The 25,892-nt window shown below is 36.4% G+C and overlaps 1 protein-coding gene across 8 annotated transcripts in view; it reads right to left on the bottom strand.

Moving 5' to 3' along the window:
* Nucleotides 1-25,892, bottom strand: part of APAF1 (apoptotic peptidase activating factor 1) — a 104,501-nt gene that overhangs the window by 57,888 nt on the left and 20,721 nt on the right. For all 8 annotated transcript variants that reach the window (XR_010383179.1, XR_010383180.1, XR_010383181.1 and 5 more), the window contains exons 11-16: nucleotides 25,121-25,234; nucleotides 24,484-24,668; nucleotides 20,922-21,048; nucleotides 19,879-20,004; nucleotides 17,558-17,689; nucleotides 14,069-14,194 (exon numbers count right to left, since the gene is read on the bottom strand). Coding sequence is in view for 5 of the 8 variants with exons in the window: in XM_064491617.1 (XP_064347687.1) it covers nucleotides 14,069-14,194; nucleotides 17,558-17,689; nucleotides 19,879-20,004; nucleotides 20,922-21,048; nucleotides 24,484-24,668; nucleotides 25,121-25,234 (810 nt within the window). In the remaining 3 variants the exon portion in view is untranslated. The remainder of the gene's footprint in view (nucleotides 1-14,068; nucleotides 14,195-17,557; nucleotides 17,690-19,878; nucleotides 20,005-20,921; nucleotides 21,049-24,483; nucleotides 24,669-25,120; nucleotides 25,235-25,892) is intronic.

Raw genomic sequence — 25,892 nt, 5'->3', positions numbered from 1 at the left:
TAAAAGCCCTGCCCAAAATGCTGAATGCAGAATGTACAACGACATAAAATGTTAAAATAGCCTTGCATGGTGTGGAGGAGGCTAAAGATTAGGCGTTGACAGTAAGTATGAGCGTGGAAGAAGGAAGGTGTGACAAAGAGACTCACGACTTGCTACTGCTGCCCTCTGCTGTGCCAGGCATGAGGTTTGCTTCACATCTACTGTATGCACAGCACGGACTCTACACAGGACCCAGTTCAGTTATAACCTAGCAGAGTATCCAGAGACATAAGGAAGTTCCTGAAAATAGAAAATAAATATGCTAAAAGGAAGCAAGACACTGTGTGCTTGGTGAGGCCAGAAAGGACTCTAAAACAACTGGATCCTGAGGAATGGGGTACAAAAGACTAAATAAACTTCACAAATAGAGCCGTCTCAGAAGCCCAAAAGACAAAGGCCTTCAATAAGATCCATCTTCACTCTCCTGGGCCTTGAGCAGTGTCCCAGCATCACAGAATGATAATGGCTGTCATATACAGACCAAAGATTGGACAAGGATTGAAAAAAAGCTGTTAATCAGGCTTTCACTCAGCTTCCAAAGCACAGCTCCAAGGGTAAAATCCAATTTGACTGGCCAGACACATTTTTAAATCTCTCAAGTTTAGAAAAGTATTATATACAATAGAAATACAGCCAAAACTAAAACTTTTCCCCTTACAACAAGTGTGGATAAATTGGAAGAAGTAAAAGAGATATCTAAAACAGTTAGCCTTTCTTGAGACTAAAGAGAAAAAACAACAAAAACCTAAACATTAGCACCAGAAACTTCAGTCACATCAGCCAGAATATATGAAAAATCACACTCTTGTTTCCCTCTTATCACGAAAAACAAAGTAACTCCATTGCCTGAATTTAAGAAAGAAAACTAACACAACCTAATTTCACCACATCCCTAAAACCGTATCTTCTGCATGTGGACCTGACTTCAGGCTCCTATTCAAGGAGTGATGAAATTCCACATATCAAGAGACCAAGTAAACACCAGCGTTTCATTTTCAGCAAGTCACTGCACTGTATCCAGAGCCCATGTGCACCCTGGCCCTTGTGTGGTTTAAATGGCAATTTTTAAATAAAAGTCACATTTTGAAACAGTTTATCATCAGGGCCTATAAAAACCACATGCTTATCAACATGATATGGTATCAAACCCTTAGAAAATTACAGAGCCATTTGGGGCAGGAAATAATTTTACAGTTCTTCATCTTCTCAGAAGATAAAAGTTTCAGAAGACTTTGACCTTGAAATGCTGTTATCCAGCATCATTTTGCAGGACCTCTCCTTACTACATGCCACTCTATCACTGCGAACCAGCCAACAATACTGGCTTAATAGCACTGTGGGAAAGCTGCCACAAACACAGCAGTTCCCACCAAGAGTGCAGTAATGTTTGTCCCCTGCTGCTAGCACTCTGTGCTCTACAATCACATTCTGATACACATGAAATCAAAATCCTATCCCTGAAGACTTTTAAAATTTTTTCCTTTTCAGTTTGGAGAAGTCTAAATTTGATTTGAAAGGACACAGCAATGGTTTATCATCCTGAACACATTTTATTAACCACTATACTAGTCACTTTGAGATTATATAAATGAATCAGATATAGACACTACTCTCAAGGAGTTTACAGGTCAGTAAAGGAGGTAAGACAAGCACATAAATGACTCAAACACAAGATATGTCAGATGGGGCATTTGAGAGAAGAAGACACAGCACAGTGAGAATGCTTCACCAATGCTGTGGGATGGAGGGGACATTTTTAGCAGAGGCAGCCACTGCACTCTCCTCCCTGAAGATTAGCCTACTTTACACCAACTTAAGATGGACACAATTTCAATACCAAAAAGACAGGAGAAACACTCTAGGGCCTAGAGTCCAGGCTAAGGGATCAGCATAAGCTAAAGTACAAAATGGGAAAGTAAAGACGAGAAGAGAGAACAAATGCAGCCTGGGCCAGCAGCAGGGGCCTGCACACCATCCCTGGCATAGCCCTCACCTACTCTGAGCCACCTCCGCACACTTTTACCATTTTTATGGTTTGTCTTTATTTACCTTTCTCCCCAGCTGGATTCTGAACAACTTCAGGACAGGAACAGTACCTTTTTCTTTTTTTTTTTAGTGTTTAAAAACCAAATGCCTAGTACAGAATCAGGCAGATAGTAAGTATTCAATAAATGATCAATAAATACATTTTAAGTGAAAAGACAGATTATTCCCATGCTTTAAGCACAGTTAAGTAAAAAGGATTTTTCTCTCTAGGCACAATCCACAAGGTGAAGGAGAACAGGGGAATAGATAACAGCAACAAAACTGTAAAGGCTAGAAGGAAGAAAGACAAATGATAAGAAGACTCCTAAAACTTGAATCCTGAGCCAGCAGTGAAAAAAGCCAAGCAGTGGCCCAATTCACACCACAGAACTCCTAAAAAGCTCAGAAAATGTTGTACCTGGTACCATCCAATAAAGACAAAGCTAAATCAGGAGGAATCATTGAAAAGTCCCTTGTAATCTCCTCCCCTACTATGCAATCAATCCAGGTTGCTGTGCCATACTCTGGCTGATGAAAAGGGGGTTACTCTACACCCAACACAGTTGACAGCAGGGTGAAAACAAGGAACTTCTGAAAATAGGGAACTTAAAGAGAAAGTCTATATTCCAATTGTTGACATATCAAGATATCTTCACAGAACTTGCCAGCCAGAATTGCACCCTGCAGGAAGAGACTGAAGATTTTTCTCTGAATACCCTACCAGATCAAAACAAAAGATCTATAGAGTCTGACATTAGGAGTTCACCATCAAAAAATGACAGCCAGATAATGCTACAGGGAAACCCACAATAAATAAGTTAACAATTTCCTATCAGTTTTTAATGCTGCATTCTGAGGTATGAGCAGATATCCAAAATCAAGCAACTAAGATATAGCTCCAAAATTCAGGCATAAACCAAAACAAACCAACAGAAAAAATAGCAACTATACAGGAATATGAAAACTTAAAAAAAAAAACTATTACTAGTACTCACAAAAAAATAAAAGATATTGCATCCATGAAACAAGAATAGAATGTTAAGATCCAGCAGTCAAGATGGTGGTGTAGTAGGACCACAAGGTCATCTCTCCACATGACTACAACAAAACCACAACTGACTACTGAACAATCATCAGGAAAAAAGCCTGGAACCTAGCAAAAAAGGTCCTCTTCAACTGGAAACATAAAGAGGGAACCTCGGCAGGACAGTAGGAGGGGCATGTTTGCTATGTAATCGGGCCCCATACCCCCCGGAGGGGGCAATCCACAAGCTAAAGAATAATTAAGTTGCAGAGGCCCTTCCACAGGAGTGAGAGTTCTGAGCTCCATGACAGGCTCCCCAGCCCAGCATTCCAGCATTGGGAGGAGGAGTCTCCAGAACATCTGGTTTTGGAGGCCAGCAGGGCTTAACTTCAGGGGCCCCACGGGACTGGGGGAAACAAAGACTACACTCTCTTGGGAAGCATATACAGAATCTCAAGTGCACTAGGTTCCAGGGCAGAGGCAGTGACTTCATAGGAACCTGAACCAGACCTGCCTGCTGGTTTTGGAAGGTCTCCTGAGGAGGTAAAGGGCAGCTGTGGCCCACCCTGGGGACATAAAAGCTGGTGGTGGACATTTGAGCACTGTTCATCTACATGAGCTTTCTTGGAGCCTGACATCTTGCTTAGATCATTAGCACCAAGACCAAGCCCCACCCAACAGCCTGCAGGCTTAAGTGCTGGGAAGCCTCAGGCCAAACAACATATTGGGTAGAAACGCAGCCCCACCCACCAGCAGACTTCCTGATCCCACAATAGGTCCTAGGCCCGCTCTAGGTCCACCAGAGGGCCAGAAACAAGCTCCACCCAGCAGTGGGCAGGCACTTCCTGCTAGGAAATCAGCATAAGCCTCTAGTCCTACCTCATCCACGGGGGCAGATACCAAAAATGAGACAATAATAATCCCAAAGCTCATGGGAAGAATCCACAAATAGGCCAGATTCTACCCTGGGACCAGCTGGACGCTGGCCCTTGGGTGACAAGAAAAGTGTATTGCTGGGACACACAGGACATCTCCCACAGAGGGCTACTTCTCCAAGGTCAAGAAACATAACTAACCTACCTAAAAATACAAATAGAAAGTTAAACAATATGACGCAGTAGAGGAATATCTTTCAGGCCAAGGCACGAGATAAAATCCAAGAAGAAAAAATTAGTGATGAGGAGATAGGCAATTTATCCAAGAAAGAGTTTAAAGTAATGATAGCAAAGATGTCTAGAGAACTCAAGAAGAGTATAGACGCACAGAGAGAAATTTTTAGCGAAGTATTAAAAAATATAAAGAATGTCCAGAGTTGAAGAACACAATTACTGAAATGAGTAAGAGACTAGAAGAACAAAGAACAGACTAAACGAAGCAGAAGAACAGATCAGTGAGCCAGAAGACAGATTAATGGAAATCACTACTGCAGAATAGATAAAAGAAAAAAGAATGAAAAGAAATGAGGATAGTTTAAGAGAACTCTGGGACAACATGAAGTGCACTAATGTTCGCATTACCGGGGTCCCAGAAAGAGAAGAGAGAAAGGATATGAGAAAATATTCAAAGAGATAATAACCCAAAACTTCCCTAATTTGGGAAAGGAAACAGTACCCAAGTCCAGGAAGCACAGAGAGTTCCAAACAGGATTAACCCAGAGGAATACATGGAGGGATATAGTAATCAAACTGACAAAAATTAAGGATAAGGAGAAAATATTAAAATCAGCAATAGAAAAATAACAAATAACATAAAAGGGAATTCCCATAAGGCTATAAGCTGATTTTTCAGCAGAAACTTTACAAGCCAGAAGGGAGTGGCACAATATACTTAAAATAATGAAAGGGAAAAGCTTACAACCAAGAATACTCTATCCAGCAAGGCTCTCATTCTGATTTGATGGAGAAATCAAAAGCGTCACAGATAAACAAAAGCTAAAAGAATTCAGCACCACCAAGCCTGCTTTACAACAAATGTTAAAGGAACCTCTCTAGTCATCAAACCACAAGAAAAGAAAAGAAAAAGAAGAGAGGGAAAAAAGACCTACAAAAAAAACCCCAAAACAATAAAATGGCAGTAAAAACACACATATCGATAATTACCTTAAATGTAAATGGATTAAACACTCCAACCAAAAGACACAGACTGGCTAAGTAGATACAAAAACAAGAACCATATATATGCTGTCTACAAGAATCCACTTCAGACCTAGAGACACATTCAAGCTGCAAGTGAAGGATGGAAAAAAATATTCCATGCACATGGAAACCAAAAGAAAGCTGGAGTAGCAATACTTATATCAGACAAAATAGATTTTAAAATAAAGACGTGTTACAAGAGACAAAGGAGGACACTACATAATGCTCAAGGGATCAATCCAAGACGAAGATAGAACAACTGTGAAATATATATGTAACCAACATAGGAGCACCTCAATATATAAAGCAATTGTTAGTAGACATAAAAGGAGAAATCAACAATAACACAATAATAGTGGGGGACCTAAACGCCTCATTTACATCAATGGACAGATCATCCAGACAGAAAATCAGTTAAGGAAATATAGGTCCTAAATGACACATTAGACCCTATGGACTTAACTGATATCCATAGAACATTCCATCCGAAACCAACAGAATACAGATTCTTTTCAAGCGCACATGGAAGATTCTCCAGAATCGACCACATGTTGGCCCACAAAGCAAGCCTCAGTAAATTTAAGAAAACTGAAATCATACCAAGCATCTTTGTTGACCACAATGCTAAGAGGTTAGAAATCAACTACAAGAAAAAAACTGTAAAAACTGCAAACACGTGGGAGCTAAACAATATGCTACCAAACAACCAATGAAGAAGAAATCAAAGAGGAAATCAAAAAATACTTCGAGAGAAATGAAAATGAACCACAACAATCCAAAACCTCTTGGACAAAAGCAGTTTTCAGGGGCAAGTGTATAGCTATACAAGCTATACAACCTCAAGTGAACAACCTAAACTTACACCTAAAGCAGATAGAGAATGAAGAACAAACAAAATCCAAAGTTAGTAGGTGAAATCATAAAGATCAGAGCAGAAATTAATGAAATAGACACTAAAGAAGCAATAGAAAAGATCAATGAAACTAAAAGCTGATTTTTTGAAAAGATAAACAAAATTGATAAATCTGTAGTCAGACTCATCAAGAAAAAAAGGGAGAGGGCCCAAATTAATAAAATCAGAAATGAAAAAGGTGAAGTCACTACCGACACCACAAAAATACAAGGGATCATAAGAGGTTACTATGAGCAACTACATGCCAATAAAAAGGACAACCTAGAAGAAATGGACAATTTCTTAGGTACAATTTGCCAAGACTGATTCAGGAAGAAATAGAATATATGAATAGACCAATTACCAGTACTGAAATTGAATCAGTAATTTAAAAAACTCCCAAAAAACAAAAGTCCAGGATCAGATGGCTTCACAGGCAAATTCTACCAAACATATAGAGAAGAGTTAATATCTATCCTTCTGAAACTATTCCAAAAAATTGCAGAGGAAGGAACACTCCCAAACTCATTCTATGAGGCCACCATCACCCTGATACCAAAACCAAAGATATCAAACAAAAAAGAAAATTACAGGCCAGTATCACTTATGCATATAGATGCAAAAATCCTCAAAAAAAATACTAGCAAACTGTCTCCAACAATGCATTAAAAGGATCATATACTATGATCAAGTAGAATTAATCCCAGGGATGCAAGGATTTTTTCAATATCTGCAAATCAATCAATGCAATACACCACATTAACAAATAAAAACCATACAATCATCTCAACAGATGCAGAAGTTTTTGATAAAAATTCAACATCAATTTATGATAAAAACTCTCCAGATAGTGGGCACAGACAGAACATACCTCAACATAAAAAAGGCCATATATGACAAACCCACAGCTAACATATTTGATGATGAAAACCTAAGCATTTCCTCTAAGATCAGGAGTAAGACAAGGAATGCCCACTCTTGCCATTTTTATGCAACACAGCTTTGGAAGTCTTAGCCACAGTAATCACAGAAGAAAAAGAAATAAAGGGAATCCAAATTGGAAAAGAAGTAAAACTGTCACTGTTCACAGATGACATACTATACATAGAAAACACTAAAGAACCAATCAGAAAACTACTAGAGCTCATCAATGAATTTGGTAAAGTTGCAGGATACAAAATTAATATATCGAAATCAGTTGCATTTCTATATATTAACAACAAAATAGCAGAAAAAGAAATTAAGGAAACAATCTCATTATCATCACACCAAAAAGAATAAAATACCTAGGAATAAATCTACCCAAGGAGGCAAAGGACCTGTACTCCAAAAACTATAAGGCACTGATGAAAGAAATTGAAAGTGACATAAACAGATGGAAAGGGGAGTTCCAGTCAAGATGGCTGACTGGTAGGACCATGAGCTCGCCTCTCCATGCGAATACAACAAAACCACAACTGAAGGCCAAACAACCATCGGAAAAAGACTGGGACTTAGCACAAAAGATCTTCTGCAACTGGAAACATAAAGAGGGAACCACAACAGGACGGTAGGAGAGGCGTGCTCGCGATATAATTGGGCCTCATACTCCCTGGGAGGGTGACCCACAAGCTGAAGATCTGTTAAGTAGCAGAGGCCCTCCCACAGGAGTGACAGCTCTAAGCCCACGTCAGGCTCCCCAGCTAGGGTCCCGGCACTGGGGAGAGAAGAAGACCCTAGGACATCTGATTTTGAAGGCCAGTGGGGCTTCGCTCCAGGAGCCTCACAGGACAGGGGGAAACGGAGACTCCATTCACTTGAGAAGCGTACACGGAAACTCATGTGCACCAGGTCCAAGGGCAGAGGCAGTGATTTCATAGGAACCTGAGCCAGACCTGCCTGCTGGATTTGGAAGGTCTTCTAGGGATCTGGGGGATGGCTGTGGCTCACTCAGGGGACATAAAAACTGACAACAGACATTCCAGGAGTGTTAATCTACATGAGCTTTCCTAGAGGCTTGACAACTTGATTGGATCATTAGAATCAAGACCTAGACCCACCCAACAGCCTGTAGGGAAGCCTCAGGCCAAACAACATACAGGGTGGGAACGCAGCCACACCCATCAGCAGACTTCCTAAGCCACAAAGGCCTCTAAACACATCCAGAGGTCCAGGACCAAGCTTCACCCAGCAGTGGGCAGGCACTGGCTCCTCCAGCCAGGAAACCTACATAAGCCTCTAGTCCAGCCTCATCCACCAGGGGCAGATACTAGAAATAAGAAAATAATAATCCCAAAGCCTATGTAAGGAATCCAGAAACACATAGAAAGATAGACGATATGAGGCGGCAAAGGAATATCTCCCAGGCCAAGGCACAAGATAAAATCTCAGAGGAAGAAATAAGTGATGAGGAGATATGATAAATATCTGAGAAAGAGTTTAAAGTAATGATGGCCAAAATGTTCAGAGAACTCAAGGAGTATAGATGCAAAGAGTGAAGTTTTTGCAAAAAGTTGGAAAATATAAAGAATACCCAAACAGAGTTGAAGAATAAAATCACTGAAATAAGCAATACACTAGAAGGAGCCAAGAATAGACTGAATGAGGCAGAAAAATGGATCAGTGAGGTAGAAGATGGGTTAGTGGAAATCACTACTTCAGAACAGAAAAAAAGAAAAAATAAATAAAAAGGAATGAAAATAGTTTAAGAGGACTCTGGGACAACATCAAGTGCACTAATACTCACATTATAGGGGTCCCAGAAAGAGAAAAGAGAGAGAGAAAGGACCTGAGAAAATTTTTGGAGAGAAAATAACCAAAAACTTCCCCAACTTGGGAAAAGAAACAGTCACTCAAGTCCTGGAAGTGCAAAGAGTACCACACAGAATCAACTCAAAGAGGAACACACCAAGGCACATAGTCTTCAAATGGACAACAATTATGGATAGGGAGAAAATATTAAAATTAGCAAGAGAAAAGCAACAAATAACATACAAGGGAGCTCCCATAAGGTTATCAGCTGATTTTTCAGCAGAAACTCTACAGACCAGAAGGGAGTGGCACAATATACTTAAAGTCATGCAAGGGGGGAACTTACAACCAAGAATACTCTCCTCAGCAAGGCTCTCGTTCTGACTTGATGGAGAAATCAGAAGCTTCACAGATAAACAAAAGCTAAAACATTTCAGCACCACCAAACCAGCTTTACAACAAATATTAAAGGATCTTCTCTAGTCATCAAACCGTAAGAAAAGAGAACAAAAAAGAAAGAGAAAAAAAAGAGACCTATGAAAGATTGCTTTGGCTGTTCAGGGTCTTTTATGGTTCCTTATAAATTTTGGAATTGTTTGTTCTAGTTCTGTGAGGAATGTCATGAGTATTTTGATGGGGGTTGCGTTGGATCTGTGGATTGCTTTGGGTAGTGTGGCCATTTTGATAGTGTTGATTCTTCCAATCCAAGAGCACAAGAAATCTTTCCATTTCTTTGTGTCATTTCAGTTTTCAGAGTATAGGTAACCTCCTTGGTTAAGTTTATTTCTAGGTATTTTGCTATTTTTGATGTAATGGAAATGTCTCTGCCAGTTACAAAATTCTGGTTTTTGAAGTGAAAAAAAAGTGAATGAGGGGCCGCAAATGGCAAAATATCCCTTTTTTATGGGTGAGTTGTACTCCATTACATAAATCTATATGCTGTATCTTCATTATCTATTCAACTATTGATGTGCACTTGGGATGCTTCCATATCTTGGCAATTACAAGTAATGTTGCTGTTAATAGCAGGGCATATGTATCTTTCTGAATTAATTCTTATTTTGTGCGTGGCTTTATTCCTTTGATAACTATGTAAGTTTAAAAAATTAAAGCTCTAAACGTTCTTAGAAAAAATGAACAGTACATATACGTTAATTTAAAAATATATGTGCAGTAAAAAATAAATAAATAAAAGGTTCTATCAAGCCATGGAAGACACAGAAGAAACTTAAAGACATATTACTAAATGAAATAAGCCAGTCTAAAAGGCTACAAACAGTATGATTCCAACCAAATGACATTCTGGAAAAGATGAAGCTATAGAAACAATAAAAAGATCATGGTTCCCAGGGGTTTGGGGAGAGGGTGGGAGGGAGGAATGAAGAGATGGAGCATAAGGGATTTTTAGGGCAATGAAATTATTCTGTATGATATTATAGTGGTGGCTACATGTCATTATGCATTTGTCAAAACCCACAGAATGTACAACATCAAGAGTGAACCCTAATGTAACTATGGACTTTGGTTGATAATAATGTGTCCATATTGATTCATCAGTTATACCAAATATTCCACACTGATGAGGGATGTTGAGGGTAGTATATGTGTGGGAGGGAGGGTTATGTGGGAACTTCGTATTTCCTGCTCAGTTCTGTTGTGAACCTGAAACTACTCTAAAAGAATAAAGTCTATTAAAAAAAAAAATGGAAAATTATACCATGTTCTTGGATTGGAAGAATCAGTATTGTTAAAATGGCCATACTCCCCAGGGCAACATACAGATTTAATGCAATCCCTATCAAATTACCAACAATATTTTTCACAGAGCTGGAACAAAAAAAAAAGGTCAAAATTTATAGAAACACAAAAGACCCCAAACAGACAAAACAGTCTTGAAAAAGGAGAACGAAGCTGGGGGAATCACGCTCCCGAACTTCAGACTATGCTACAAAGCTACAGTAATCAAAACAGTATGGCACTGGCACAAAAAACAGACACATAGATCAATGGAACAGGGAAGAAAGTCCAGAAACAAACCCACACACAAATGTCAATTCATCTATGGCAAAGGACTCAAGAATGGAGAAAAGACCATCTCTTCAACAATTGGTGCTGGGAAAACTGGACAGCTACCTGTAAAAGACTGAAATTAGAAGTCTCTAACACCATATACAAAAATAAACTCAAAAGGGATTAAAGACCTAAATTAAGACCAGATACTCAAACTCCTAGAGGAAAACATAAGCAGGACACTCTGACATAAATCACAGCAATATTTTTTCAAACCAACTCCTAGAGTAATGAAAATAAAAGCAAAAATAAACAAATGGGATATAACTAAACTTAAAAGCTTTTCCACAGCTAAGGATACCATCAACAAAATGAAAAGACAACCTACAGAATGGGAGAAAATATTTACAGATGATACGACCAACAAGTGACTAATTTCCAAAATATACAAAGACAAATAACAAAAACCACCCAATCAAAAAATAGGCAGAAGACCTAAACAGACATTTCTCCAAAGAAGGCATACAGATGGCCAACAACCACATGAAAAGATGCTTAACATCACTAATTGTTAGAGAAATGCAAATCAAAACAACAATGAGGTATCATGGAAGGTGATCTTCCACCAGTCAGAATGGCCATCATTAAAAAGTCCACAAATGATAAACGCTGGAGAGGGTGTGGAGAAAAAGGAGCCCTCCTACACTTCAGTGGGAATGTAAACTGGTGCACCCACTATGGAGGACAGTATGGAAATTCCTCAAAAAACTAAAAATAGACTTACCGTATGATCCAGCAATCTCACTCCTGAGCATGTATCCAAAGGAAAACAATAATTTGAAAAGACACATGTACCCCAATGTTCACAGCAGCAACACTGACAATAGCCAAGACATGGAAACAACCCAAATCTCCACCGACAGATAACTGGATAAAGAAGATGTGTGGGAGGTGTGTGTGTGTGTGTGTGTGCATGCGTGAACATGGACGCGCGAGTGTGCACGTGCGCGCACACACACACACACACACACACACACACAGAGGAATACTACTCAGTCATAAAAAAGAATAATATAATGCCAATGGATGGACATGGAGATTGTCATTTAAGTGAAGTAAGCCAGAAGGAGAAAGAAAAATATCATATGATATTGCTTATATGTGGAATCTTAAAAAAAGGACACCAATGAACTTATCTACGAAAAACAGACTCAGAGACAGAGAACAAACTTGGTTACCAGTGGGTACAGAGGGTGGGAAGAAATAAATTGGGTATTTGAAATTTGCACCTCTTGGGGAGTGATGAAAATGTTAGCTATCTTGATTGCGGTGGTGATTTCACTGGTGTATACATCTATCAAAGCTCATCAAATTATTTTGAAATATGTATAGTTTACTGTATAGGAATCATGCCATAGTTAAAAAAATTAATAATTAAAAAAGCTTATAGGACTAAAAGAGTATTTCAGAAGAGGGCTGCCTTAAGCTGCCCTCTGAAAAATCTTCTCTTACATGGATCACCCTAAAGAAAAGGCAGATACTTGGTATTTGTGAAGAACACATCAGAGAGGCCAAATCCATATCTGATTTATCTGAATAGTATAAGAATGCTCCCAGTATCTACTAAACGCTAGGAAATTCTATAAAGTAAAATTCTGCCCAGAAAGAATTCCTAGATGCCCTGAAGTAATTTATATAAAAAAGAGTTATCCTCAGTCAGCAAGGAGAGATCAAAGATTCAACCAGAGGACCAGCATCAAGAGTTTACCCCGCTGTAACTTAGGAGTCACCTAGTAACATTATCAAATCTCCTTCTCTAGAGATTGTAACAAACAAAATGAGCCCGGAGGGTTCAAGTATTTCCCTGAAAGAGGTACATGCCAAGAAAATTTATTGAGCACATGTTTTAAGTACAATTGTGTATAATGAACTTCAGAAAGATACAATAAGATGACAAGGTCTCTGCAGATCACAAACCTATATTCAAACATCAAAGAAACAGAAGACACATGAAAATGACTGAACAGTACAACACAATTACAAATGGAAATCAGAAAACCAAGCAGTTTCTGTCTATTCATATATACAGATACAGGTATATAGACAGATATGTATATATGTTCTCAGAACCAGATGGATGGATGTTATAAGAGAACATTTTCTGAAGAAGGCTTTGCATTTACTTTTTAAATTTACAGAATTTTGAGGGTCATCAAAAACTACAGACAAGTGAATTGGAGGCAAAAAAAATTCCATGAAGGACTAATGAAACATATATAGGGACAGTAGCTTAAATAAGCCCCCAAAATTAACTTGCCCAGAAGTGACAATGCATTGGATAAAAGCAGAGGTAGCAGAATGATGGAAACAAATTGGTAAAGAATAGAGGAGCAGAATGATGGAAAGTGAACAGCCTTAGAGGTGTGCCTGATGAGCCAGGGTTTATCACAATTTAGAACATGGTACTTTTGTGTTCCAGCTAAAAATGGCAAGATGAAAGCAGAGGTAGAGAATTACTCTAGCAGCTGTGTACTGGGATAAGAAGGGATGGAGAGTACATCTTAGAAGGCTGCTAACAGACATGAGGGAATGAACCAGAGCAAACACTACAGAATGGGAGGGGAAAAGGTAAACCAGAGATGAGGAAGTCAAAGATGGATTGGACTTAACACCAAAGGAAAAAAGGAGAATCAATAAACTGGAGACGAGAGTAACAGTAGAGACAGGCGTAAGAGAGAAAGTGGCATTACAATCTTATTGAGAAGGTGGAGATTTAAGAAAGAACTTGGTTTTTATTTTAAAGACAATAAATTTCAGGAGACAAAATAAGCTTCTTTCTCTACCTCTGAGCTTCCCCCATACGATTTCTCAAAAACAAGAATGTAACAACATAAAAGGCAGAATTAACGAATGAAAAATAAAAGCAGAATCTTTACAAATTTGATCCCATAAATGTCAAAAGATTTTATGAAATCATAAATGACATATATGCTTAAAAATTAGGAATTCAAATTATATGAACTTTAAAGTATAAGGTAGTAAAACATTAATAAACAATCATTATGACAAGCAGTTAGTTTTATTAAATATGCTCCTGCAAACTGAAGGAAGCTCTTTCTGTAGCAATGTGAAAAACAGAAACCTGTTTCCATAACTCAATCATAAGATGATAAAATTATGTACAACCCATTTTAACAATGAACAAAAGCATACCTTTAATGTTCCATCAGCTGAACAACTAGCCAAAAGCTTATCATCTGGTGAAAATCTGCAGTGATTGACTGAATTTGTATGGCCAAACATGGTATTTCGACATTCTTTTTGATTCAGATCCCAGAGCTATTTGAGAAAGATAAAAAGATAACTGGAAAACTAGCACTGAATGGGAAAAGTTAGAAATCATGTAAAGTTCTTCCTTCCCTCTCAAGCTTTTTCAATTACAGAAAGATGTTCAGTTCACAGTTTGACAGAGGTGTCAAACACAACGGTGAACTTGTGATTAACAAGTAATGAGCAGCCCTTAGATCAGCACCTAAATCTACTAAGGGACTTGAAGGCTTACCTAGGCTTCAGTCTGAGCACTAAATAACTAGCTAGGCAAGTACTGCTTATTTTAACAAAGTAGTTTCAAATCACTATTATTTTATTCAGCTCTATAATAAGTAATGTGTAAAATAAACCGCCCCCTAATTTTTTTATCCAACTCTAAAAATGGTCATTTTTAAGATTTCCTGATGTAAACTTTGAGTCTACTAACTAGGGTAAAATCTATTAATACTCTAAAAAAGTGACTCAAAAAATACAGAGACTGCAGAGATAGATATAAATACATTCGACAAGAAATATAAGGGGTTAGAAGAGCAAGTTAAACAACACTTCCTGTAAGTAATCAACCAAATCCAGAATGTGAGACATTCCCCAGGATAAATGACTCAATTTCTCTAACAAATCAAAGGCATTAAAAAAAAAGAGGCAGATGAGAAGGGAAACTTTTCTAAAATGAAAGAGACTTGGAGACATATCAACCAGATGCCACCTGAAGTTTGGATTCTTTTTTTTTCCTTTAAATGGAGGTACTGGGGATTGAACCCAGGCCATCCTGCCACTGACCTAAAACCTTCACCCTGAAGTTTGAATTCTGACTCCAATAAATCTATGATAGAAAGATACGTTTTGAAACTAATAACAAGGACCAGATATATTACAAAATAACTAATACTACAAAATTACTAATTATGTTAGGTATGATGATGGCATGGTATTTATGTTTTAGACCTCAGAGATACATGCTGAAGTAACTGGGTGAAGTGACATGGTATCTGGGATTTGCTATAAAATGCTCTCTAGTCCAAAAAAATGGGAGGTGATGGGGAATAAAATGAGATTGGTAAAATATTGATAATTGCTGGAGCTAGACAAAGGATACCACAGGGATTCTTTATCATTCTCTCTCTCTTGGGCTATGTTTGAAAAGTATAAAAACATGTAAATAAAAGAGGCAGTAGTCATCTCTGATGATTTATGCAACAGATTAAACACAGAAGAAGAAATTATTTATCTCCCAAAATTAATTTTGGTAAAATCCCTTTGGAAGTGATCAGTGAGGTAAGTCCTGTTCTTTTTGTCCATCTCCCTCCTTGGCTCCTTTATCCCAGTACGAGACAAACCCAATTCTGCAGATAAAGTAAATCATATGGGGGCATCTTCATATTTTCATCTTTTCATTGGCTTCTCTCAGTTCAAAAAGCACAAGAATTAAGTTCTAACAGCCCTCATGGTAATGCAGGTATGGTATGACAGGTCTTAAAACTTGGCCTTAATTAAGATTACTGACCAACCAATAACCTCTTTTCACATCTTAGAGAATTTTGTCTATATTTAAAAGGAGGAAATAACATTTCTACAAAACGTTAAAAAGAAGTATCAAAAATTATTCATAAATACTTGCAGTATAATTATCCCAATTTTCCATCTTGAGAAGCAATGACAAATTTTAGTAAGTCAGATAGAGAAAGACAAATACTGTACAGTATCACTTATATGTGGTACCTAAAAAATACAACAAGCTAGTGAATATAACAAAAAAGAAACAGACTCACAGATGTAGAAAACAAACTTGTAGTTACCAGCAGGAAGAGGGAAGTAGAAAGGGGCAATATAGTGGTAGGGGATTAAGAAGTACGAACAATTACATGTAAATAAGCTACAAGGATATATTGTACAACACAGGGAAAATAGCTAATATTTTATAACTATAAATGGAGTATAACCTTTAAAAATTGTGAATCACTATACTATACTTCAATAAAAATATTACTCACAAATAGTACAAAAATTTTATTTTTTAAGATAGGTTATTCAATAGGGTAAAGCTTTTCCAAGTAAAAATGAGCTATAATTGTAAGATATTATGTTACTACATTATTATGTTATTTTGATCCAATCTGGTATTTTTAAATTGTTTCCTGCAGGGCCTTAGGGATTCCAAAAACATGCCTGAAAGGCACTATGGGGGTTGGGAGGGAGTAAAAGAGGAAATATGAGAGAGGAGAAATGCAGGCCCACACCCCCACTTCAACCGGAGCAAGGGGCTTTATCTGTTTTATACACTGAGCTTCCACGTAAGTTTTCTTCTGGAGGAAAAAAAAAAAAAAGATACAGCTTCTACTTCCTGAAAGGGGGAGGAGGGACAATTTTCAACAACTGTTTCAATATTTTCTTAAATTTAAAAAAAAATAGCTTATTTAAATTTCAAAACAGTCTATCAGGTTTTTCAAACTGAAATGTTCTACATGCCCTTCCCAAAAATAAAATGGCCCATTGCAAAAATGTGACACTAAGAAACAACGGGCAGAACCCAAACCAAAAAAAGAATCCAAAATAAGTTAGTAGATATTTCCAGGATTCCAAAAAATTAAAAATTAAATTGAGCTATCTTCAGTATGCTACTTAAGGGGGGAAAAAAGATATAATCTTTTATAATTTTAATTATAAAACAGCATCAAACATACGGAACGAATATATAATTTTGGTTTTAGTCTGGTTTAAAAAGTTTTTTTTGCTATCTGTACCTTTTCCCCCTCCTCTTTCTGATAACAGACCCTCTCTTTTGAATCAAGCCCCACTTATAATTCAACTGGAGCTGACCTCACCTCATTTGTCCCATTTCTACATGGCTAAATTTGTGACCTCTTGGCCAATTGAAGGATTCCATCCTACTGACCACTAGAGTTATTCAGCAATGCATATGTAACCCAAACCAGGTCAACTAGTTTTCTCTATCGGAAAACTATAGGATCTGGGAAAAAGCAGGTTTCTCTTCCTCTGTGAATGAGCTGTAACATCTATGTATTCTTGGAGCTAAGGATAGCCATATTTCCTGCCACACAGAGAGAACAAGCCTGAACCAACAACAAAGAAAAAGGAAACAAAGTCTAGAGATGGAGAGGGAGTTGGAGCCTGAGTACTGTTTAGGCATCTGAATCAGCTATGCCTGAAGCCATGCTTCTTCCAGATTTTTCAGTTACAAGAGCCAATAATATCTTTGCTAATGTTGCTGTTGTTTAGGCTAATAGGAAGGTTTCTATCCCTGCAACCAAAAGATCTCTGATGAATAAATGAAAAAAAAACAAAAAACAAAGGAGAAGTTCTGATGTATCTATCAAATTTACCTATACAATTCTTATTATCCATAACACTTACTTTGAGGAAGCAGTCACTTGAACCAGTGGCTAAGAGAAGGTGATTACTGTTGTTGGTGAAGTGGCAGCAATTGACTTGCTCTGAGTGCTCATCATAGGTGTGCACTAGTTCCCCAGTCATAGAATTCCAAATCTAAAGAGAACAGAGAAAATGAAATTCACAACTACCCCTTACTTTCAAAGGGAAAACAGAAGCAAAGCAAAAATGAGCTGCTCTGCAAATGTTATCCATCCTGTTGACCAGATTTTCCCAGTCAGACATAATGCTAATGAATACCTCCTCCTTCCCTAAAATATGTCAGCATTTTGCCAGGATGTTTTTTTTAAAAAAATTACCTGCAAGTCTATACATATTGCTTTCTAGAGCATAATTAGAATCTCATGAAAACATAACATTCTTCAAGGGCAAGATTTCACATGTTCATACAAATGACAGCAAGCAAAGGAGTACTATAAAGGGGATAGAATAATAGACTTTGGATGGGAAAAATTAAGTCTAGGACCTGGCTCTATCACTTACAAGTTGTGTGTCCCTAGACAAGTCCTTAATTTACCTGCAGTTTCCCCCTAGACAAGTCCTTAATTTACCTCTCAGTTTCCCCCTCTGTAAAATGGGAATACTTGTACCTCTGCTACACAAGGCTTGGTGTCAAATGGCAAAGAACTTGATTAGTGATCTGCTGACGTCAAGGTACTAATAACAATACTAAGTACAATACTAAGTACTAATAATAAGTAAAGGTAGATATCTCAGTGAAAAAAGTAAAGGCTTTAGATTCTGAGCAAAACCTAGCTTTCAACCCTGGCTCCATTAGTTATCAGTTAATATGAGCCCAGGAAAATTCATCTCTGGACCTGTTTCCTTATCTAAAAAATGGACCAATATTCACTTTGCAAGTTGTAGTGAGAAACTGATAATGTAATATGAGAAAGTGTGTCACATAAAGCCTCATGCAGTGTTAAGCTCTCAGTAAAAAGTGATCATCTTCCTAGTTACTATGTAAGACAAATAAGTCTGTTCCACTGAACAACAAACAAAAGAAACAGATTACCTAATGAATCTTCACTGGACTTTGGACTTTTAGAGGTACTAATGTCCCTCCTATAGCATTTTCTTTTTATCTTATCAAAACACTCCCCAGAGGTCCAAAGAGTTTATTTTATTTTAAAGTTCTTTAATAGGTATTTCTGCTTCTTGATTTAAATGTTGAGTTCTTACAAAACAGAAACTTGAAGTCAATACTTTATGGTAACTATTAATAGACTATAACCTTTAAAATTAAAAGTATAACCTTTAATACTGTGAACCACAATACTGCACACTTGTAATTTATATACTGTCCACTAACTATACGTCAATAAAAATTAATTAAAAAAAAAAAAAACCAGACACATGAGCCACACAGCTCTGACTCTGGAATGGCACAGAGCGGCCAACTCTAAGTCTGACTGAGGGTAGAGGCTACAGTGAATTAACAGACTGGCTGTAAAGCCACCTACAGAGTACCACCTATCAAAAGGTAGATTTTTCCAAAAATCTCAGTTTAGTCTGGACACTCCAGAGCCCTCTTCAAGTAAGTGCAAAGTCCAGGAAAACTCCCAAGCCAACTTTCTTGCCCCCAGGTCCACTAAGGCCACCCCATCTAGCCAGATTCAGCATTCCACAACCCTTCTGGAAAAAAGCATGAAGTGAGGTTTCCCCTCCATTTATCAAACAAAGCATTCCCTGAGACTTCAGTTTCTCTAAAATTCCACATGAATACTCTAGCTAAGAGCCAAATTTAGAGACAAAAAAGAAAAATTAACAAAGAGAGAAAAAAACCCACAGGGTAATTTTTATATTTATGTTTTAGACTAGTAACCTGATTGTTAGTTTGTTCATCCATCTGGTGTTGCACTGAATATAAGCTAGTTCATAAAGGTAAAAAAAAGTCTGGGTTGTATTTCACAAATTATGTATTTTACAACAGGAATCTGATCTCAGACGATAATTTTGTGCAGCAACACTTCTAATCACAGTACACTCAAAGATTTCAACTGATATTTATCCCACAGACTTGCCAATAAATGTCAGGCAAATTCATTAATTTTTAATTGTTTTTCCCAGCTGCCTGGTAAATATCACAGGCTGATCAGCCTAGGCACTTTTGCAGGTGCTTAAAAATAAAAAAATTAATTTACAATGGATAAAAATTGGTTGGCCTTAAGTTAGCAGGTCAACAGGCAAGAGTCCTTTAACCCTACTTACTCTAGTCCCTCTATTATAGAAAAAGAAAATAAATTCTGTGGTGATTACAACTCAAGAAGAAAATATTTCCCTACCTTCACTTTTTTATCCACTGAACAGGTTGCTATAAATTTGTCATCTGCAGAGAATGCACAGCAAAGCACTTCATCCTCATGAGCCTTGATCTCTAGAAGTTTCTCTCCTGTTTCAGCTTTAAATACCTGCACAAGCAACAACAAAATCTTTTTACTATAACCACTTAACCAGGGGCCATCATTCAATAAAAATCTTAGAAGATTTTAATCACTGTTATTTTGCAACAGAAACGAACTTTGGCAGTATCACTCAAAAAATCAGAATTTCTGTCAGAATTCAGATGCCTTAACATAGAGAACGACCCACTGTTAAATGTTTGTAATATCAGTAAAAAGAACTGGCAATACAGCTTCAGTTCTTGCAAATAGTTTGGCAAATCCTTAACAATCAAATAGGAAACACCTCTTTCAACGTGCTTTATTTCTGCAGTCTAAAAGCCAAAGTTAATAAAATCAGTAATAAAGTACACATATAGAAATAAGGCTTACAGTCATAGTCTTGCCATCTTAAACGTTTCAATTAATTTGATTTTATTTCCTTCAAAATTAAAAGACAGAGTACTAGTTTAACGAAAAGCACTCATTCGTGTTTTCTGAAAACAAATGAGAAATTAAAGAAAATTCCTTCAAGCACCTTACAAAATTATCCAATTCCTATTTACAGTCAGAAATCTATGCCTGAGCCTATGATAAAATAGGTATTTTACTTAATCACTGTTTTTTAATCACAGCCCTCTTCACTGTGCTATGAGGTCCTTGTGTCTTTTATCATTTCCTCACTACCCTTAGCTGGCACGTGGATGACAGCAACTGACTGCTAGGGTAAAAGGCACTTGAGTGTCACCTGGCAAGTTTAGAATTATAAAACACACAACCACATCTGTTAAATCTGTAGAGAATGCGTTCGTTAAATGACCAAGAGATCTAAATATTTCTCTATTCTTAATGTGTAATTTTCCTGAATTTTAGGATTTAAATATATCCCAATATGCACAGTATCAGGTACATGACTCTTTCAATTTTTCTCAAAAGACAGGCTTTACCTGTAAGGTTTTATCAGCTCCACAAGAAGCTATTCTTTGACCATCCTCAGAAAAACAAGCATGGTAAACAGCATCTGTATGGGGGCAGACAACTAAGCGGGAGAGATTCTTGATGTTTTTTTTGTTTCTATACACAAGGGAAAAATGAATAGAAACCCAATAAATAAAGTAAAAGTAATTATTTTCTTTCAGTAATACATCATCTTTTACATAGTTGTTTCCCAAAATGAAAAACTCTTAAAATTAAATTACCAACGTGTAAATGACAGCATAGATCACCTGAAGAAAAAAGCATGATATAACAAAGCAGCATTTTAAAACAAATGTTACCCTACATCAAGCAATCTGTCATGTGTCACAAGTATCAGAGTTGGGAATCCAGTTAATCAAATACGTATCACTTTCTATTTTCCTCTGATACATTAATAACATGTGCAGAGAAAACATTATATAAGGGTATCTTCAGAAAAAATCCTTTTTTAGAAGGAAAGAGCTATAGCAAAATGAACCTCATTTCCTAACTAAAGTATGACATTACACCCACCATGATGATGATGCACTTTAAAACTGCTTTTCTCTAACTACAGTTATTCAGATACAGAGAAAAAAAGTAACGTTATTTTTTTGGTACCTTAATCTGCTAATTACTCTCTATTTCACTAATATAGATATTACATTATTTCACTTAGGCTAAAGGGTAAAGGAATGTAATGTATACTAAAAATGGAGAAAATATTAAAAATGTCAAAATTCCACATATATATACCCCAGTCATTATGGGGTAAATATGTTAAATGGCATATTTTAAGAGCCAAAGGTTCTCTGAAAAAAATACGTATTTTATATATACATATATATGTACAACTGAATCACTTTGCTGTACACCTGAAACCTTGTAAATCAACTATACTTCAGTAAAAAAAATTTTTTTAATTTTTAAAAAGAGTTAAAAGTTAGGAATCAGATAAACCTAAAGGGTAACCCTGCTGCTGCTACTTATTAGGTATGTAAACTTAGGCAAATTACTTAACCTAGTAAGTTTCATTTTCCTCATATGTAAAAAGTGAGTAATGATACCTGCTCTAAATAAACAGTGCCTGGCACAAGATGCCACTTGTTATTCTTTAAAAAAATTAACCACACATAAAACAGACCAAATGAAAAAAGGGAACACAAAGGTAAATCAGACTTAAATCTTGCCTACAATTATTAAACTTTACTAGAAGTGATAAAATAAACTATAAGAATTAGAGTGATGAGAATCTAGAAGAAAAACAGGTAAGTTACTAGCAAAGTTTAGAGAACCAGATTAAGAAAATACTTCCCATTGATCTATCTACTCAATTCCTCAAAACTCAAAAAGTGACCTGTCAAATTGATGGGCATATGGTCAAAAAGTATTAGATAAATAACAAACAAATACACGAATAAATGATTTCTTTGAAAACTGAAACTCAGTTAAATTAAGCTTATACTATCCTAAATGTTCTACAGGGAAAAACAAAAAGCTTCCCAGTACTGAAAAATAACACATTCTTTGAATATGACCTGGTCAGACCCAACTTAAAAAATACAGCTATAAATGATTAACCACCCTATGAGAGAATACTACAGACTGAAATGCAGTTGATGAAACAAAAAAAAAAAAAACTCAACAATTCAAAAGAGAACAAAGAACTAAACTTACGCCCATGTTTGATTATTAAAATTCTATTTCAGCCACTAACTAAAAACTAAAACATGAATTCAGTCAGTCTTCCACAAACTTCAACTGAATACCAATTACATGGAAGGCAAAATGCTAAATGGTATTCGTAATAACAACTAATATTTATTGAGCACTTTCTATCTTTCTATGATCTAGGTATGTCTGTACACACACACACACACTCTCTTAATCCTCACAATGCTATGAAATAGTACCACTAGAAGAGAAGCTGAATAACATTCCCCCAATGATACACAGCTGAAAAATAATAGAGCTAGGATTCAAGCCCAGGCAGTCTAGGGCCAGAACCTGTTATTTTAACTTCCAAACGTCTTTTACCACAGAACAGATGGACAACTATGGGAGAAAAACAAGTAAACAATCACCATAAAATGAGACAATGCTACAATATTGGGTAAACAAGTATTCTAGAATACAGACAGATTTAATGAGTTAGGTGGCCGCTTCCAGGGAGTGAAACCTCTTCCCAAGAAAGTGTTAAAGAATGGTTAACTGGGAAGTGAGAAGGTAGGGGAACATGAGAAGTCTGACTTTTCATTTTATATCCCTCTAATACTGATTTTTTTAAATCAGGAACGTGGATTGCATTAAAATAAAAATAAAGTCAATGAAAAATTAAAATTTTAAATTACAAAATTTTAAACTCTCTCCTTTATGGAACCTTCCTAGAATTCCTCACCCATCCAAGTCAATTACCCACGTTTCAGTTACACTATTTTACATACTTCTGTTGCATTCATCACATTATATTATGATTATTTGCTTAAACTTCTTTCTTCACTACTAGACTGTAAGCAACTTGGGGAGAGCTTCAGCATCCAGTAACAGTATTTAGTACATTAGAGAAACTCAAATGTTTGTTGAACTAAACTGAATTAGAGGAATCACCCACGGCAGCCTGAATTATTTGGAAAGAGGGTCTAGGGCTTTATAGATCACAGACAACAACCTAGAGGTCAATTTAGATACAAATTACACATATGAAAAGATGACCATTTATACTTATTATTTTTAGCTATAAGAGAAGTATGGCATATAGAACGAGCATGAAAAATAAAGCTAGACTCAGTTTAAATTCCATTCAGCAAGCCACATGAACTTAGTCAAGTCTTAACCTGTCCTTGCCTCAATTTTCTCATTTATAAAATAGGGCAAATAATATTTACCTTATAAGGTTGTTTTGAAGATAAAAGAATAACGTATGTGAGCATACAGTATGAAATAGGCATTAAAAAGATATTAATTTACCCTTTCCTTTTACTAATTGGTAAGATTAAGGGAAAAGCACAATTGAATGGCCTCTTTTAGGAGCTGGAAGAATCAGGATTCAGCAGAAGTTTAATGAGGGCTACATGCAAGGCAAAGTGCTCATCACTTTATATCCAACTTCTCATTTAAATCTTCACAAAAATAGTAGTTACCTCAAAGGACTGTTATCTCTATTTTACGTATGAGAAAGGAGAACCTGTACCTTGTTCAAAATCACAAAACTTTAAGGTTTAAGAACAGCATCTCAAACCTAGGTTTGTGGTTTCAAAAACAATGCTCTTTGCTACTACACCGTATTACAATTAGTAAAGCATTTGATACTAATATTCAGGATGACTTGTCAAAACTCATCTTTATAGGCAAGCTTCTATCTCTACAGACTCTTTGAAAATATATATTTCTCCTATGGTTGTTTCTCTACAACTTTTCAATAAGAATGCCTATTAAAAGTTTGAGCCCTTTCCAAAGTAGTTAAATCTTCCTGGAGTGAACTTATTTGCTACCTGAAAAATAATGACATAGTTAGCAGTCTGCTCCCTTTGGTTTCTCTCCTAACCTACTTACATCCACTCCAGGTAAAGCATTCCATTATCGACCTCCTGCTTGGCCTGCAGCTTAGCTTGCTGATAAACTTCTGAAGTTTCCAGTTCACAGAGACCCAGTTGTACAATATTAGGAAATGGCTGTCGTCCAAGAAGATGTCCATTTAAAGATAAAAACTCCTGGAAATTCTCACAGACAGTACCATCCTATGAACACAATGAAACCTCTCAGAAACATAACCAGAGCCAAGATCTGACCTTTTTCTGATTCTGTGATCTTGTTACTTTAAAGGCTTAAATGAGATATTTTCTCTATGAGCTAAAATTAAATAGCCAACCATTAGGTAACAAATACAAAGTGATCCTCTTCAGAATTCTAAACACAGTGTAAAAAAATCTCATTATCAAAGTACTACTTTCTTAACACATTCTTTTTTTTTTTTAAAACACTGAACACTTTACTTCCACGGCTTTCAAACCTCAATCCTATTCATATTCCCAGTAGGAGAGGAAGCAAAATAATTAGGATAATCAAAGATTAAAGTAAGAAAACTATTGCTCTTCACTTCTTCTATTTTGCTTATCTCCACTCATAAATCTGGAATTAAGTGTCAAAATGAGATGTCCTGTAAGGACTTATTCCCCATATTAATATATACCTTTTCATCCAACATATGCCTGTATTCCACAAATTCATGAATCAGATGAGCAGGGCCTACAAGTTCTGTTTTTGCTTTAATCCAATCCAGGGAAAACATTAAAGCACATAGTTCCTTTAAAAACAAATAAATAAGATCAGGATCACTGTTAAAGAGATCAAAGTATTTTAAGTCTACCATCATTATCCTAACACTACTGAGAGAAACTAGATGTCTAGAGTTTAAGGATGAAAAGAACACATCATTAAGCGCTCCAAAGAAACATAAAATGGACCTTACACCTTGACTCAAAATAAATTTCAGTTGGATTTAAGATTTAAATGTAAAATAGAAACTTCAAAAAATACTAGAAGATACAGATATTTACTATTCTTGTAACCCTGGGGTGAAGGAAACTTTTATAAACATGATACCAAAAGCAAAATACCAAAAAGAAAAACAGTGGTGTATTTAACAACATAAAAATTCAAATCTTTAATATAGTAGAAAACAATACAAATAAAATTTAAGACAAAAAATTAACCAGGAAAAAGATTTATTTATAACATGTATGAATGATGAGGGCTAGTCTTTTTTATAGAAAATTCTAATAAAACAGTAAGACAAACATTCCAATAGAAAAATAGGTAAAGACAATGGATGAGAGCAAATTCACAAAATAAAAAGTACAAATGGCCAAAAACATCAGTAGTAATCAAAAAGAAACAAAAATTTACTAATTTTTAATATCAGATTTCTAAAGACTAAAATGAATGCTACTGGCATCAGAAGA

Source organism: Camelus dromedarius, chromosome 11 (genome assembly GCF_036321535.1).
Source record: "Camelus dromedarius isolate mCamDro1 chromosome 11, mCamDro1.pat, whole genome shotgun sequence".
Classification (NCBI taxonomy): domain Eukaryota; kingdom Metazoa; phylum Chordata; class Mammalia; order Artiodactyla; family Camelidae; genus Camelus; species Camelus dromedarius.
The sequence above is the reverse complement of the archived record's forward strand: the minus strand, read 5'-3'. Positions and strand labels throughout refer to the sequence as shown.